At 45.2% G+C, this 17548-nt stretch overlaps 1 protein-coding gene across 1 annotated transcript; it reads right to left on the bottom strand.

Moving 5' to 3' along the window:
* Positions 1-7625: 7625 nt before the first annotated feature.
* LOC148838679 (zinc finger FYVE domain-containing protein 1) lies at positions 7626-16938 on the bottom strand. The gene is made up of 11 exons (XM_088910550.1): positions 16663-16938; positions 14991-15495; positions 14325-14542; positions 13875-13981; positions 13451-13559; positions 12866-12963; positions 12615-12732; positions 11897-12067; positions 10781-10970; positions 10527-10625; positions 7626-10055 (listed from the first exon to the last, which is right to left on the bottom strand). The coding sequence occupies exons 1-11, from the start codon at positions 16783-16785 to the stop codon at positions 9823-9825; spliced, it is 1971 nt and encodes a 656-aa protein (XP_088766676.1). The 5' UTR covers positions 16786-16938; the 3' UTR covers positions 7626-9822.
* Positions 16939-17548: the final 610 nt, after the last annotated feature.

Raw genomic sequence — 17548 nt, 5'->3', positions numbered from 1 at the left:
ACCAACAGAGCTGCAATGAAACTGAAATTGTCTCAAATCTGTATTTTGTGAAGCAAGAGATTGAAATGGCCTAGTCTACGTTCTGAACAGTGTGGAGAAGGGGATCAGTTATTTTTTGGTTGTACAGTCTAAGGACGTATGCTGGACAGTAAATAACTGCATTTTCAGATTTGTTTTCTAAGCATACACAAGTACACAGGACTGAAGCTGTGTAGGGGATAACATCTTTAAGTATTGGCTTATGGCTATCCTTAAGACCTAGGGTTCTGCAGGTTTTACAGGTACAGTTCTTCTCAATTAATGTCCATTTAAGATCTAAAACTGCACGTTTAGAGGTTGAATGAGAACTTAATGATCCTTCTGATCCTCATAATTTTCCTAAAATAAAAATGGAAAAAGGGAACTTTTCACACCAGCTGTTTTTGTTTTTTCTGCAAAAACATCCATGAATACCAACATTCTAGCTCAACAGCCTTTGCTGTTCAAAGGGTGTCAAGCAAGGCATCTTTGACTGTTATAGTGTGGCTGGAAACTGCGTTTTACTATTAAAACCCTCGACAGACCCACGTGCACGATGCATTTGAAATAACGATTTCTCATTTTTCCCCTTAGATTTTTTTTTGAAGTAGTGCAATTTAATTGAAAACACCGTGCACGGGTTTTACATTCCTCTCCACATTCCAGTCACGCCAAATCCCATGTCCCATTTCCATCGGGTGTTGTGCTGGACACATGCTTCAATCCACGCTTAGTGCATGTTGCTTTTCTTTTCCCGTTAAACATTGCCAGAATACCACGCATCAGAGGAAAATCAATTGCTGTAGAATTAGACTGTTGTAACCAGGCAATCGTGGGACACGTTCACACTCTGTCTCGGATTCTGCAAGGGGTGAAGCACAAAAGCTAATTGGGGTCACTGGGTTCGCACTTCACATTTGCCGCCGGCAGTACCCGTCGTCTCCCCTCGCCCGTTTAATCCCAGTAACTCTTCCGACCGCTAAACGCATTTCCAAGTTTCCGTCCAAGTTTTTTTTACTGAAAATATAGGATCTGCTGATTTTTTTTTTCCCAATTTCATGGATTTGGCAGAAAAAGACGATGGCTTTAAATAATGGTTGCAGTACCAAGAGTGTTTACATGTAATTGTGTTACCATCTGCTGGCAGTAAGTGCCAAGTCAAACCTACCCACTGACACTGATTAATGGTTACCAACAGTGATCCACCTCTGGTCTAATATTGCATATACTTTTCTCAGAGTTTATTTATAATAACCTTTAATTTGTCTTTGCATCAGGATCATATGTATTGGCAAGGCTGACCCATAATTATGTAGTTTTCACAATACAAGAAAGGCTGTCCTCTGTTTGTGGTCCTGCATCATGAACCAAGGCCAAATTTAATCTGTTTGAGTACAAGGTACGTTGTATAAAGAGCAGGGTGTTGGGTGTGTAAACGGTTTACTCATACAAGCTGTCTTTGCCCCTAGTTCCTTCCTCTTTTGCGAATCGAGAAAGTATTTAATGTCATATTGAAAACCTCCCCCAATCCACCACCACCTCTGGATTTGTAGGTCATTATGTTAAAGAAGAAGAAAAAACTAAATTACCTCATAAACTTGATTGTAAACTGTAGTGTAGTGGTAACAAGCCAGTTGAAGCTTATTTTTAATCTTTATTTACAGATTTTTGTATCTAAACCTACATATTTGTATTATAATTACATTGTACAAAGATAAATAAATAATATAATGTTAAAAATGGGGTTATGATTTTTTTCCTGGCGTATTGCTCTGTACTGGATCGTCTGTTTCTGTCTCTACGTAAGCGACTGCCAGACAATTTGTCCATTCTGCACTCACTGGCCAAAATATTAGATACCCTCCCCTCCAATGAAACGAAGAAAGTCCCTCGACTTGCTGGTAGGCAATGCATGGCAGGCTACAGGAAGAGACAGACTTCCATCGCCATTCCCTGACCAGCACAATCCCCAGCACTCAATCCTGTTGAAAACAGATATCAAGTCTTACACCCCCCGTTGTCTGCACTTCCTCAGCAAATCCTCAGCATTGTACTCTGACAACTGTGTGACAACAGTGGCCTCAGGGCCTCAAGGAAGTTGTCAACAGGAAAGAGCGACCAGCAGAGTCTGTATGCAGGCCTGTGTATAGCTAGTACTGTATAAAACTTTGTCCCGCCACCTCTCCCACATTTAATTTTAAATGTATACATGTGAAATCTAACCGTTCTCTTCTTTTACCGGTAGTGACCTTATTCATAAAAATACGGTTTTTAAAAAAATGTTTACATTTCCCGCTTCCCCCGTAAGGAAAAAAAACTGAATTCGTAGTTTATAAATGTAGTCGGAAACGAGCTACAACAACGGCTCTTTCATTCGTGTCATCTAGTGACACCACTCCCTCCGAAAACAGACCCATTCAGCAGAAGCCAAGCCAGTTTAATAGCGCACTGTTTCTGTTATTGTTTTTTACATATAACACACGATCATAAGAGCCAGCGTCTGGCCTGCAAGATGAGCTGCTTCGGTCGTCAAGGAAACGGGAGCGAGTGGGTAATTCAAATACGTCCGAATAGCTCCTTGTGGGAGACGGAGTTGAACAGTACGTAGAAATTAAATGTCAGGAACCAAAAAAAGAAAGTTAACTGGTTAAAAAACCCAGCCTATTCCAATTCGGATCGTTTGAATGCCGCGCAGACAAGAGGTAAAACTGGATTTTATTTTTCTGTTGAACGCGAAGGACGTTTCTTTTTAAGGCGGGTGTCCTGTTCTCGAAACTAACATTCGGTCCACCGAGCTCGCGTCTAATAATTAAAAATAAAACGCGTTTCCCACCCGAGTTAAAACTTTTTAGAAACATATGAGTTCGTGAATTGCCGTGGTTTAAGAGATAATAGTGATACGGTGTCTGTTGGCACTTTTTTAAACGAGTAATATCATAAACTGTCTATTGTTTACCCTGCACTTGTACATGATGCACAAGATGTGCAAAACAGTCTTAACAGAGATTTTCAAATGGCGAAGTTCTCGGGATGTCAACGTCATTCTTTATTTCCGTTATCACAGTACCTCTGGGCTGAGTTAATAGTAATTAAATAATGCTTGTTTCACAGAATGCATGTTAACCGTAAAACACCACAGAGGCAAAAACAGCCGTTAACACCTGTATGCACAGTTTCAAGTCTACAAATGGCTGAGCTCCACACTCACTGTCTGGTTGAATATCTGGCTTTCACTCCAGACGAGTTCAAGGCACTAGGCCGCCCAGCGTGTCCGAAACACACTGATGATCAAGACACCGTGGCAGTTCAAGTCTCGTTGCAAAGAATGCTCATGACTGGTGTGTAATAAGTTCCTCTTCGACACCAGTGTGAAGAGAGAGTTTATTCGAGATCATCACGATGTCGAGATATAGCATTAGCAGAGGAGATCTTACATGTTGTGACACCCCGCCCTTTGATTGGCTTACCCACCTGAGACTCTGCTCCCAGACAAGTAAGAGAAAGAGGGGAGCCTTTTAGTCAGGGATCTATTAATTATCCAGCCGCCTCTAATGAGCAGTCTTGCATGGCGCAGGAGATGTCCGCAGGGAACGCCATGTACGCCAGATTCCACCAGCACCCGAGTTTCCCCCGACACGCCACAAGACCCCTTCTCTACCCCTTTTTTGCACCTTAACTTTCCAGAGCTCGTTTTTCACTTCAGGCGGGTACATGCCAAAGAGATGGATGTCAGTTTAGTTTTGGCTGATCTTAAAAGTAAATATAAGTGTTTCGTCAAAGTCTTCCTGCTCAGATGTTGGGTACTCGCACTGCAGGGTCGGGGTGTGATATATTTGACTTTGACGTCGTATTTCTGTATCTTGAATCCCCCCCGAATAACTTTTTCAAGATCCAGTTAAGAAAAACCTGGAAAAGCCCTAACAAATGCAGTTTGTGCGCAGTGATGCAATTGAATAAAAGGATATTAATTGCTCACCAAATCATTGCTGGTACCTGGTCAGTACGACAGTGAGTGGGGTGGGAGAGATGTAAGGAAGTCTGGTCTGCTGCTGTACGTGGTGCTGGGTGACCAGCAGTTGGCTCTCTTCCCTCTGGACTCTGGACAAAACAATGCCCCCATTACGGTGTGCTTTAAGAGGTGCCAACTTTTGGATAAGATGTTAAAACCCAGTATAGTGATGAGGACACTATCCTATAAAGATGGCCTCCTAATAATCCCCCTCTCTGAACTGGCTTCATTACTCTGCTCTCCTCCCCACTGAGAGCTGGTGTGTGAGGAGCGGACTGGTGCACTATGGCTGCCATTGCATCATCCAGGTGGGGCTGCACACTGGTGGGGGTGGAGGGGATCCCCATTACCTGTAAAGCGTTTTTGAGTGGAGTGTCCAGAAAAGCACTATATAAAAGTAAGGAATTATTTATTAATTAAACTGAGCACCTGGTTACTTGGTGATTAAATATCCTATGACAGAAGGAGTTAGTAGGAGTAGAAATGTTTTCTGCAGTGTCCTGGCTAAATCCTCTGAAAAAAAATTTCAATAGGGAGCAATACAGTGCAATAGAAAAAATTATGGATTCAGGTCGCTCTGGTCCACCCAACTGTACGTAGGGATACCGACCGGCATTGGCAGGGGTAATCCCAAGTTAAATTAGCATCAGGGAGGGTCACACCCTCTCATTCTGCTTAATGCTGTGCATGTCAGGATACATTCTGACCTGTTTATGCGCCTGTAGGTTGAAGCAAGGGCTCCCTTTTAAATAATGTTTCATTGCAGGAGAGCAAACACTTTAGTCCCTCAGCCTTCATGTGCAAAGTACAACTAAATCAGGCTGACTGCAATTCCAGGCAACATTCAGCACATTGCAGTTTCAGACCCCTTCCATCCATCCTCTAACTGCGTTATCCAGTACAGGGTTGTGGGGGAGCAGGAGCCTGTCCCAGCATGCAAGGGGCGCAAGGCAGGGTACACTATCACAGGCACACACAGGCCGACACACACACACTAATGCCAGGGCCAGTTTTTCCTAGGAATCAATTAAACTACTTGTATGTCTTTGTTGAAAGCTGGACTACCTGGAGGAAAACCACATGAATATGGGGAGAAGAAAGAACGCCACACAGATAGCACCCCAAGTTTGGAATTGACCCCAGGACCCCACAGCTGCACAGAGGCAGTGTTAACCACTGTGCCCACTTAACAGCCTCAATTTCGTATCCATGAATAAAGATAATAAGAATATGAAAAACATGTAAAACACTTCAAAGTTAAATGACCAGAAATGGACAGGTCTTAAAATATTGAACTTAAATATTAAAATATTAAAAATTAAAGCAAAGGTGAAATGTACTTTTCAAATTCAAACCATCAAAATAAGTTCAAATGCTGTTAGAAATAGCTTATCAAATGTTTTAATAATAATTGTAATACCCTTTCTTAAATAATTACATGGTTGAAGTTTTTCATTTGAATACACATATTTTAGCTAAAAGGGCTGTAATACTTTAAATTAATACATCAGGTTTAATTCAGAGAGTTTCTTTCTCTTGTGTAGAAGGTTATCTCTACAAATCATAATAAAGTACAGAACTGAAATATTCTGACCTACAAATGTATTTAAAGAAACTTGGGTAACACAGTGTTCTGATATTTTCTTTAAAAAGAAACAAATACGTTCTTTTTTCTAACCAACATAATCTGCTGATGTCTGCGGACTAATTCACCTAGACGAAGAGAAAAACTATTTTTAAAAATCGCCCCATGTCTCCCTCTAGCGCCCTCTCTCCTCAACTGCATATCTTGGGCTTCGTCGAGGAAAATTACTCTCATAGGCTCTTTGCAAGACTGGATGTGGAATTCGGTTACCGGGTGCTTTCAAGTCCTGTACAATATACAATGTATCACAGACCAAACCTTGCTTAATCAGCAAGGAAATTATTTTTACCCAGTAAGTTTTACCAGTAAAACCACAGTATTTTTGGTACTGTTGGAAAAATTAATGTAGATGGGAAGATCAAGTTCAGGTCCTGGACACTGGCCTATTCCAGTGCTGCACAACTCCAATACAAGAGGACCACAATGTGGACAGGTTGTTCATTTCACCTTTGATCTTAATAATCTAACTTGAGATAATCGATTTGGTGATTGACCTGATTAATTGAGGTGCACATTGGTGGTAGTGGAGGGCAGTCCCCACTACCTGTAAAGTGCTTTGAGTGGAGTGTCCAGAAAAGCACTATATTTCTGTGTTGCAAAGGTCTCCAGCTGTTGATGCTTTTTAAAGAGCTCTAGAGACCTCAGGCCTGGATCTTTGCTCCTGTGACTTACCAGGCCCTCTGAGCAAGAATCAAGCCGGTCTCAACAATTGTCCCTAAATCATCCTAATTCATTAGAAATAATTCGGAGTAAAACCCCAAAAGAAAAGAGTATCAGGACCATGTGTGAGATCCTCAAGCGTAATTCATATTAAACCTCAATCATATAATAATATGGTCTGCTTACCATATACATGTCATATATTCATGTGAAAGGACTGAAAATACTGGGATGTTATTATAAAAGGAGTAGTACAAAGAGGAATGACTGTCAATAATAATTAGAAATTTTATGCGTATAAATAGTCACTTTTATTTAGATTCCCTCACGCGCTGCTGCCTGAGAAGGTCCAGTACAGACCGGTGTGTCTGAATGCAGGTGAGATTAATCACCTTGACTGTTTCAGGTCAGCTCAGAAGCTGCAGTGTCACTTCCTGCACTGCGAGAGTTTCGCAGAGGGTCATCCACTTCCCTGACGCATGCTGCTGGCAGTCCGTAGTTCAGGGGACTTCTGGTGGCTTAGAAGCTGCTGAACAGAATAGGGAAGAGAGCACGGTGGCTTTCCCCTCCCCATATTGTTCCTCATTCAATAATGATTTCACGACGACGCAGATCTTAAAGCGCCAGTTATTTCCCTCAAATAGCCGCTGACTGACCTGGAATAAGACGAGTGGGAGCCATCTGATCTCACCGCAAGACCCCCATGCCGACTTGCAGGAGTCAAAGACAATTAGCTTCCTGTGTCCAAGTGCCCGTTCTGGCTGTGCTGCCAGTGGGAACAGAATCTGCTGTCTGCTGGCATCACCCGGTCAGACAGGCATCCAGCCAGCTGCCAGACTCAAAGAGGGGGCATGCCAAAGAGTCACTTTCTCACTGCCTTTAACCTGACTCAACAGTGGCCTTCAGATGAGCCATTGTGGGATCTACTGCAGCTGCAATTCCTGCCCCAGGCTTAACGACTGTGCAGCATACAACCTCGACCAGTTTTATCCTGGTTCCGAGTTATCCTGTATTACTGGGGAGGGAGCCCCTGCTCATATAAACTACATCCGTGCACGTACGTCAGCTAGACTGTGGTAGTTAAGAAAGCAGACTGTGTAATCAATACAAATAAAGCTGTGTTTATTGGCAAGCAGATTTCATAAGCTATTACTGTCTAATTAGTGAGATGTTGCAGATAGCTAAATGCCACGAAGAAGGATTTTAGATGTGACCTCGGGCTGATCTGCGGCTGTACTGTTTCAGGATTTTAATCTTCCTTGTAAAACACAGACAGAAAGAAGCAAGGCACACATGATTTCCAAGTGTTTAATCAGAACATCTCCTTAAAAGACAAGATTGTCTAATGCCAAAATCATATTTAAAACATTTGCTTTAATCATTAAGCTAAAGCCATACAGAAGACAAACAAGTTTAATATTCCCTAAACTGGAAAACACACTCTGTTTTCACTCTGTAATAAAGTGCATATAAAGATGGAAAAATGCACAGATTCAGCATACATCTTTCTCATTCTAACATTACTCCATCAAAATTAAACACAAATTAAAAGTGATATTGAAATGGATTCTTCCCTTTAAGAGTAGTCCATAATTAAGTGCAAAATATACTCTATACCAAATTAACTGCATGAAAAACAGGAATGTCCAGCAGACTAGGAAACAATTACGATTCATGCTACCTACATGGAGATAAAGATGTGGGTTACTGATATGGATTAGAATATCCTACCCACATTCTCCCATTCGTAACCATTTTGTGTTTTACACAAGTGATTTTCTATTGGTTAAAAGGTCAATGCTGAGGATTCAAATTATTAACACACCCGTCTTCTAACTCCATTGATGCCACACTCTGTGCATTGCAGATACAGCCACCCATTATATCATCTCATCTTCTGCCAAGAGGAGCAGAACCCGGAACCTGAATACCCAGACCCTTGTTCTTGTATCTTGAATTTTCAGAGTGTTTGAAAACCTAAGATGCTTTCCCCATGGAACAACACCCAGGGGGTGTCTCTTCGAGCACATAATGCAGCACCAATATGTTCTAAACTCCATGGGAAATAATAACTGCGGAGAAAAAGCAACAAATGCAACGGAGTAACAAGAAACACTGATTTTAACAGCAAACAATCCCATTAACAGTCCTTTTGACACACCTTGAACATTCATTGCAAATGAGGGTTAGCTGACCAGCAGTCGTCTCTTACAAAATGAGACACTACTTGTCTAAATTATGAGTAGCGGCACTACTGGATAAGCTGTTGTTACAACATTTGATAAACTGTCACCAAGGAACCAGCAGCATGTCCTTCTCCTTCAGATGTGAATCTGACTTCTCAACATCAGTGTTCTGTTAATTTCCCTTCTCCCTGGCCGGGGCCTGGCTGACCAGCAATCCAAATGACAACCAGCCTGCAGGGACCCTGGCCTTCTTCAGCTGAGCTTCAGAGAGTTTGCTCGGCTCAGTCTGGTGGCAGTACCACTGAGAATAAAACCCCTAAGTGAGATGAAGTTGGTGAGACTATGGTCTTCTCTGTATTTGACTGGATCTGGTTTAGAATGACTTGCCCTCATAATGCATTACAGGAGACAGAACAGGAAGCTTCTGAAAATGATGTTGTTTATGAAGGAATTATTTTCCCCTGGACAAACAGGTCGCATTATATAGTATTTAATTGATCATTAACATAACTTAACAGGATAATGGAATTTGATTATATGCTCAATGACACATTACTGACATTTTGTATTGCTTTAGCATTGCATATTGATTTTCATTCTCTGGACTTCTTTTAAAAAACAGATACAGACCTTTCTAGCTTTAATATTAATATTGGTTTTAAAGTTGCACTTTAAAACAGGATAGTGTATATTAGTAGTTATACACAAGTATTGCAGTATTTTCTGCTTTAAATAAATGGATAAATGAAGCCTCATTTTTAAATGACGGAGCTTTGGGAGCAGAGATGTTTTTCTCAGACAATGCATATGGCTAAAGCAACTGGGACAAAGGTAAGTTGTTTTCTAAGAAAATAAGTTTAAACAATTGTTATTTCTAGAGGCTGCCTGTACCGACAGTAGGCTTTTGATTCCAAGAATTCATCCCATAACGCTGTGTCCTGACCTCTGAGCCCAGCAGCCAGCCTGCCCACAGGTACAGTACTTGAGGCCGTGATGAAGACTTCAAAGCAATGATCAACTAGTGACACCCAAAGCTGAAATTCTTTCTTGTGCTGTTGATTTGCACATGGGAGACCCAGTCCTATGTGGCTGCATTCCAGGCTGTGCGGTCTTCTTTACGCTGGAGGTTTGACAGCACTCAGGAATCAGTGCCTACCCGCTGAAAACTGCAGGAGCCACACCCAAACCTTACTGCTGCAGGTTCAGCTCTGACAGGAATATTTACAGTCCTTCGCAAAGGACACCACAGAAAACTCCAGGAAAGTGTCAAGGTCTTCCTTCCCATGTTGCCCCACTTCCCGTGCCTAGCGGCTGCCCGTCTTGTCGGCGCAGGCGTTGCAGACCCGCACAGGGTGGTCCCACCCGCGCCAGGGCACGGGGCGGCGCTGTTCGGAGCAGGAGCTACACACTCCCTGGCCGCAGGCCCTGCAGTGGTGCTTGGACATGCTGGGCGTGAAGGCCTTGCTGCACTGGTGGCACTGCACGATCTCATGGTCAGGAACCCAGTAGTCCGGCCGCGCGACATTCTTCACAAAACCTGCCAGGTAAGAGATGACCGTGAAACATTTCTTCCGCCCGGTGCGCAATCGATCTGTTTTTATTTGGAATTGTATTTCTGCTGCCTCTCTTTTCGGGACACATTTTAGATTTTTAGTGGTAAAGCAATAAAAAGCAAATATGACACTTACAAACACTGTCAAATGTCAAACGGTTCAAAGTCTTTACACTTTCACCTCTGATTTGTGATGGAAAAATGAATAGAAGACTATACTGCTATTGGTGTCACTTCTCCTTTTGTATTGTACATTAGCATTTATGAGCGATTTGGAAAGATTAACCTAAAAAAAGCAGATTTGGAAACGGATTAACTCCTGAGGATGTAGTCGGATTAACTATAAATGTAAAATCAAGGGTCTCCCAAAATGCATTTTCTCCAGATGAAATCTGCCCGTCTTCCCGTCTCACTCAGTAAGGCAGCGTGAATGATGAGAAAAACTCTCTGCTTTACCTAATGGGTAGTCCACTGCTGTTGTCACGAGATTCAGTGTGCTCTGGGCCACCTCTGTCACCCGCCGAGCGATCAGACCCCTGGGCTCCGCCTCAGACCCTGTGAGACAGACAAGAGAGGAAGCCAACATTGCATCTGGTCTATGCACTTCCCCCATTCACAGTACCTCGGATCGGCCCTCCACCAAAACGCGAAGACAGACAGGCAATCCGTCCTCGTCTCCACCCTGGCGCGAGGAATGAGGCAGCTCTCACCCTGGCCAGAGGCGGCGCTCCCTCCCCGGCCGTAGCAGGTGTCGCAGACCCGCACGGGTGCTGACCCCCAACCCCTCTCCGGCACGGGCATGGCGTGTGTGGAGCAGCTCTGGCAGAAGCCCTCCCCGCAGGAGCGGCAGTGGTGCTTCCTCTCCGCCTCCTCGAAGGCCTTCTTACAGCCGTGGCACGCCTGCACAACCGAGGGAAGAGATACTGCATGTTTCCTAGCCTAGATAATGAAGGGCCCTTACTAAGATCAAGATCGCTTTATTGGCCATATACAATTTCTTGTATGAGGAATTTGACTTTTCACAGACCCCAGCTTGCTCTCCATGAGACACACAGACAGGGAGAGAAGCTGGGGGTCAGAGCGCAGGGTCAGCCATTTATACGGTGCCCTTGGAGCAGCTGGGGTTAAGGGCCTTGCTCAGGGGCCCAACAGAGTAGGATTCCTCTGCCAGCCACGGGACACGAACCAGCAACCTCCCAGCCACAGGCGCAGATCCTGAGCCACAGAGCCACCACTCCACGGTGGGCTCTTATAGACTAAAGCCACAGTAAAGCAAACCTGACTGTGCTTTAAGGACATTTGAACTAAAATACTACTGAATAACCACTGAGAAATAAAAACATTCACCCTGTTTCTTGAGAGATTTCTGTATGGTTTTACCATGCTTTCACTGCATGTTAAATTATAATGAGGATAGCCCTGTCCTGTATCTGACACACAGCCTACAGAAAAAGCTCATCAGCATGGCAAGCAATAAAGTGTGAAGGAACAAAAAAGAGTTGCAAAGAACTGAAATAATGGGCCGTACAAAAATAAGAGCTCAGAAAACCTTGGATGGTACATCAGATTCAGGGATGGAGGCAATATTCTCACTGTAAACCAATTCTTGCCTGAGTTGCAGAACCTTGTTCATAAATCAACAGCTGCTGTTACCTTTATCCGGGTAAATATTCAAACAGATGTAATTCAAAGCGCATTTCTTTGTGATCAACAGAAGACCATGAAAGGTAGAAAACATATCTGCTATCGCATGGGAGTGTAACCCTTTTCATTTTCCTTTCCACTGATTTCTATGAGAAGAAATGAGGGTAAACAGCCAAGCTCACAGTGATTTCTGCATTCGGCCTCCAGTAGGGTGGAGCCACCTGATCTGTCAACCAGGCTGTGACGGCCTTGGTTGGCCCAGTGCTGTACTCCGATACGGACTGGATGACGAAGTTCACCCCATCCAGCACACGCTGTGCTGCGTTCTGGTGGTCTGCCAGGAACACCTCATTCTGGACACAAAAAGGGAGAGAGTCAAGGGTGAGAATGATCTTACCGACTGGGCTTGGTTTTCTGTAGAGCTCTCCAAAACGTTTAAAGATTGCAGCACAGCTGCCTAGACAATGCTAGACTGACGAAGGTTCATGCTAGCTTTCCAGCACACTTCAACTCCTCTGACATCTGTGAGAAACACTCTGTTTCTCCAGTCTCCGACACAGGGATATATCCGAGATGTGTGGCCGCATCCCTTGTTTGCTGCCAGGCAGGTACAGGAAATATCGCTAGAGAGTGGCGTTTAAAAAAAAATAAATCTGGAGATTCCCAAATAGCCTCGTGCGTATAATAAAAGAATAAAGGACTATTTTCCATTTTTTTTCTAGTGTGTACCACTGGTCGATCGCCTTGTCTTTGTACTGACAGAAAGTGCTGTCTGTGCTAGTTCTTCTAAATATCTTGAGTGTATGTTTGCTGTGCTGGGGAGGACTGTCATGAACCTGCCGACGTGTGCGAGCCTGCATGTGCTGATGTGGAAGAGGAGGATGGGTGAGGAGGACTTACCCCCGGCCAGACGTGCTTGATCTCCGGCCGCACCACGCTGCTCTCTGGGTCCTGGTTCCCCATCCAGTACTGTCGGCTGCGGTAGATGATTCCGCAGCTGGCACACTCCAGGACATACCTGGAGGGGGACAGGGACCAGCAAGTGGGTCAGCAGTGCACACCGGGGGCCGCACGCCAGATCAGCGCTGCTGTCACCGCAGTGTTGGCAACAGCTGCAAGGTCGTCCTGGCCAAGAGCACTGGACCACTCACCCTGACCAGGCGTACTTCGCCAGACCGATCCAGGGGTTATCAGAGGAGGCCGACGTCTTGGGGATAACAATCACCTCCCTGCCACCCTCATAGCATTTCTGAGGAAGATGACATACAATTGTTCAAGTTCAGATCTCAGAATGAAGGGTGACTCCTCTAGCCTTAAGATTCAGAGACCAATCCTTTTCATTAAATGAGATGCAGCAATTTGATGTGATTGTACATTACACCAGGGGTGAATAAGCCCTGAACTATTCAACACAGCAGTTTCATTTTGTTAACTGTAACAATATTTTTTTCCCCCCAACAGATGCTATCAAGTACCCCTGTACTGAAAGGTGTGTTTTCCCCAGCGTGTCCCTCCAGATTAGAAAGCGTGGCAGTTTCATGGTCTATCATGAATGAAAATGTAGTGACATCAGACGCAGAAATATTCTGGTGCACGGTTGATGAAACCTTGGGACAGACTGCCCAGACCGATGGGATAAGGAACGCAAGGCTTGACACGCAATCTGGAAATATCACACAACTGACATGGCGGCGTCACCTAATGGCCCTGCTGTGAGCCTTCCAAAGGGAGTTTACCTTACAGATGAGGACCTTGTTGTTGAACTGGTGGGCGTACTGGCACAACCCATCGGCCATGTGCGGAATGCTGTCTTTGAGGTGGTTCATGCCGTTCTTGCAGCGCACACTGCGGACAGGGAGCACGCGTGTTCCTATTTCATGGTGAGCGGAAACTAGGCAGCACTTACTTCTAGCCAAGCCACTGTTCTTTTTAAAGACAAAAATCATTTGAGGTCATAGAGTACCAGCAAGGTCGATCGCTTGCTGTTACAAAAGAAATGGAAGATGTCCAGACCCTGAATCTATAGGAGCTTCCTGGGTCAATGAAGCTGTAAAAGTCAGTCCCTGCCCTTTCTTATTCGAGAGGCAACGCCTGCACGACTTCCTGCTGGCAGAACCATGCAGCTTTGGCACTGAGCCCCCAGACCAACTCGTGCCTTACCTGCAGCTGAGGCAGAGTGAGGGGCAGGTGAAGTACTCATCAGGGAAGAAAGAGTACAGGCTGATCTTGTCATCAGAGATCTCTCCACAGAACCTCTCGCTCAGGGCCTGAAAGTGAGGGAGGAACGCAGGGGATCGGGAGGAACTTAGTTTGGTTTTTTTGGTGTGATCCTGGGACTGTGATCCTCTGTATTGACCCTATCCAACCTCGACTCTTAATTACTTGGTTAACTCAGTAATTGCCTTAATTGGGTCAATTTAAATTCTCTCCAGGTCTGATTTAGCCAATGAAGTTACTCATCAAAACAGCAGACTTCATCTTATAGCTTAACTTCTCCGCCGCTTCTCTCTTACTTTATAACTGTATCTAACATTCACTCTAAAATGTGCCACACTCCATCCCAAAAGTGACACTGAAGAAGCTCTATGCTCAAATGGGAAGCTCGCTCACCTGCAAAGCACTGTAGACTATGGCAGGGTGTCTCGGGGAGCGCGTCGCTGTGTTTTTTACTTGCTGTCTGATGGTGTCCTGCAGGCCGGAATAGTCCGTTGGGGGGCAGACGGTCTGCGTGCCCACGTACTGCACCGAGCTGAAGGCCTCTGTTGTCAGCCCCAGATCGTGGAACCTCTTCTGCAGCAGTGTGTCCGCCTGCCCAGAGACACTACTCTCTGCAGCAACGACAGGAATGACAGGACAACTGCTGATATTACATCGGTCTCCTGTTTCCTTTACCTTCATCATAATTCATTGCATTTCACATCATACTTTCAATCCCAGGGCATCTTTACACAAAGAATAGTCAACACCCTCACTTTGATAGGAAGTGTGATGGGCTCTTTTAACGATCAAATAATTGGGATCTCAGTTTAACGTCCCGACAGTCTGATGTCAAAATTGTAATTGTCATAACGTCAAAAATAATATTTACGACAACTGAAAACTACTAAAACACACAGATCGACAATTCTGGGCCACTATGGGGAGTAAGCTGACTGGCTGGCGTATGTGATCGCTGCAGTCCTTCAGGGAACAGAAAGTCGACCTTTTTATTTTAAAGACCATAATCGGTGCCCTTCTGCCGAATCCCCCTCAGGGGGACGACCTGGGGGCCCATACCGCAGCCCAGGAGCTTGGTGCGCGAGGTCTCCTGGAAGACGACGACGGCGGGGCCCAGGCTGGACAGGGGCACCTCCAGGCCGCAGCGGCTGGACAGGGCGCGCAGCTCGCGGGCGAAGTGGCGTAGGTAGGCCCCCGAGGCGCTGCCCAGGAACTGGAACATGTCGTTGTGCAGCCGCTCGGCCCGCGTGCGGTACACCACCACGTCGGACACGGCCAGCACCTTCAGCAGCAGCCGCATCCTCTGGTTCTGGTTGGCGGCGGCGCCCAGCAGCCCCTCGGTGTCCAGCGCCACCAGCCCCAGCTGGGGGTCGAAAGCCGCCCACACCCCCACGGTGCAGGAGTCCTGCAGGGCCGAGGTGCGGAAGACCTCCTCCCCCCGGAAGAGGACGTGGTTCAGCGTGTGGGACTTGCCGTCGCCCGTGTTGCCAAAGATGGAGACCACCTTGACACTCTGCACGCCCTGGCAGCCCAGCTTGTCCAGGAACTCTGCCTCACTGTGGACCTGGTGGGAGGGAGGGAGAAGAAGACGGGGAGCTTACTGCCTTCTCCAACGAGGAGCGGCCAGGTCCACCGGAGACGTCAAACCCGTGGCAGGCTGCCTGAAGGGCTGCCTTTTCAATACCATCAGGCTCAGCTTGGACTGTGGAGCTTCGTGCACGGCCCTCCCATCACAGGACCGGCACTGGCCGACAGGCCGCTGCAGTGCTCCAGACAAACACTGGCTGAACTCTCCGCAGTACAAAGCCCGCCATACTGGAGAAACTGGACACACAACCACCAGCTGGCCCAAATCATACTTTCGCACAATCTCCCCGGGTCTGACACGCTGGGCTTTTCAGAACAAAAAGACAGAATCATTTAGCGTAATACAGTGCCGTGAAAAAGTATCTGCTATTTTTAAACTATTTTTAAATAGACTTATTTTTGTCAACCATAGATTTATTTTAGTTTGAATTCATAATACATTTTCATCGTGACTAGTGAAATTTCCACAGACATATTACCCATTCATATTTGACATCAATGGCGATTACAAATGTTACAATCCTTTGTTGGAGAGGGAAAGTAATCGTTAATTAACACTATGAACCAGAAATCTAACAGCTTTCTACACTATTGAATGTAAACCTTAAAAGTGATTTCCCCCTGAGGATTCTGACTTCCAAGTGAACAGCCTGTTACAGGACGCGCTATTGCACCTATACATACGACATGACGCATTTAGTCGCTGTCAGCCTCATGACGTGTTCCTGTCACACAAAGGCGATGTCAGCCCCAAATTACGTGTGAAAGAGTGGAATTTCCCCCATCAGCGTTTAACACGTGAACATATGAACATGCTAATGTCATTTTTTGTTGCGAAAACTCAATAATGGTTTCACTGCGCTCTTTCAACATAATGTTATTGAAAACGAGACATTTCAAGAAAAAAAAAACAAACACGTCGTTGCGATGTGCTGAGCTCTGTAGCCCCCTCTTCATGCTACTACCACGATCATGTTTATTACAGAACCTCAGAACAAACCCGAAATACACTTTTTACACGCGCATCCAGAACCGACAGGAAAGGCACACCTGTGACAGCCGGTGTCGTTTTATAGTTTTATATTTTAAAACGTTCATGGTTGTAGTTTCATTTCTGCAGTTCAGGTCAGAGTCGAACTTTTACCTGCAGATTTTCTCGGTCGTCCACCAAGAGGAAACTCCTGCCGCCTGGCGAGCTCTCCTCTGCCTTGCTCGGCCGGCCGTCGAGCGACATCTCGTCCATTTCTACCAGCAGCAGGTTCGACATGGTCCCGACCGTCACTTCATCTTCTCTGCTCCGGGTCTGACGCGGCCGCCGTGACACTCGACGGCGATAACGACAACATCAACAATAACAACAACAATAGCTTCCGAACCCAGCTTCCATGCTCATTTCCCACAATGCCCCCTCTGCGTGACCAAACAGAAACAAACTCAGCGTGGAGGAGGGCCGTGTCGCCACCGTGTGGCGAGCCGGAGGTATTGCAGGTATTGCGGAGGGGAGCGTGAAAACAATTCTCCGAAATGGTCATTTTTAACCCAACTCTGCTTGCACAAAATGTGCCCGAAGTCCACTTGGCAAAAGAAGAGAGGTTTCTGGAATTTCTGGAAAAGTACAGGTCGATACTTCGACTAATTCATCCCTGCTTGAGTTCAGTTGTGCTTCAGGTACGTGTCTTCTGTTGTCCCAGGTGAATTTCACCTTGTTATCCGAGTCCACAATTTCTAAAGAAGTCAACAGTCCTTTTTACTTTTTTATTAGTGTGTGAAGAAAATTAGCGTTTTCTGAATGAAATATATCAGTATCGCATCATTTCAGTTTTTGTGTTTTTGGCTGCCTCAGAACACGTGGGAAAATGCTTTAACTTATTAAAGCATTATTGGTCAAATAAGTTTATTCATCTATTTGGTTTTAATAACGTTTTTCTTCCCGCTTAACATTTTCTGATCCAGTCATGACTATTTTTCTGAATATTTTTTGCAGGTGTACCCTAAGTTATGCTGCCAGTATGGTTTAAGGATATTCTAGC

This window comes from Atractosteus spatula, chromosome 3 (genome assembly GCF_055471065.1).
Source record: "Atractosteus spatula isolate fAtrSpa1 chromosome 3, fAtrSpa1.hap1, whole genome shotgun sequence".
In the NCBI taxonomy this organism is placed as follows: domain Eukaryota; kingdom Metazoa; phylum Chordata; class Actinopteri; order Semionotiformes; family Lepisosteidae; genus Atractosteus; species Atractosteus spatula.
Note: the sequence above shows the minus strand (reverse complement) of the source record. Positions and strands in the feature narration are given on the sequence as shown.

Bases quoted from the DNA above. Each gene is read 5' to 3' on its own strand.
- LOC148838679 (XM_088910550.1), bottom strand. From the start codon at position 16,785: ATGTCGAACCTGCTGCTGGTAGAAATGGACGAGATGTCGCTCGACGGC. The intron at 15,496-16,662 runs GTAAAAGTTCGA...CCCTCCCACCAG, and splicing joins ACGACCGAGAAAATCTGCAG to GTCCACAGTGAGGCAGAGTT. The intron at 10,626-10,780 runs GTGAGAGCTGCC...TCTGTCTCACAG, and splicing joins GAGCGCCGCCTCTGGCCAGG to GGTCTGAGGCGGAGCCCAGG.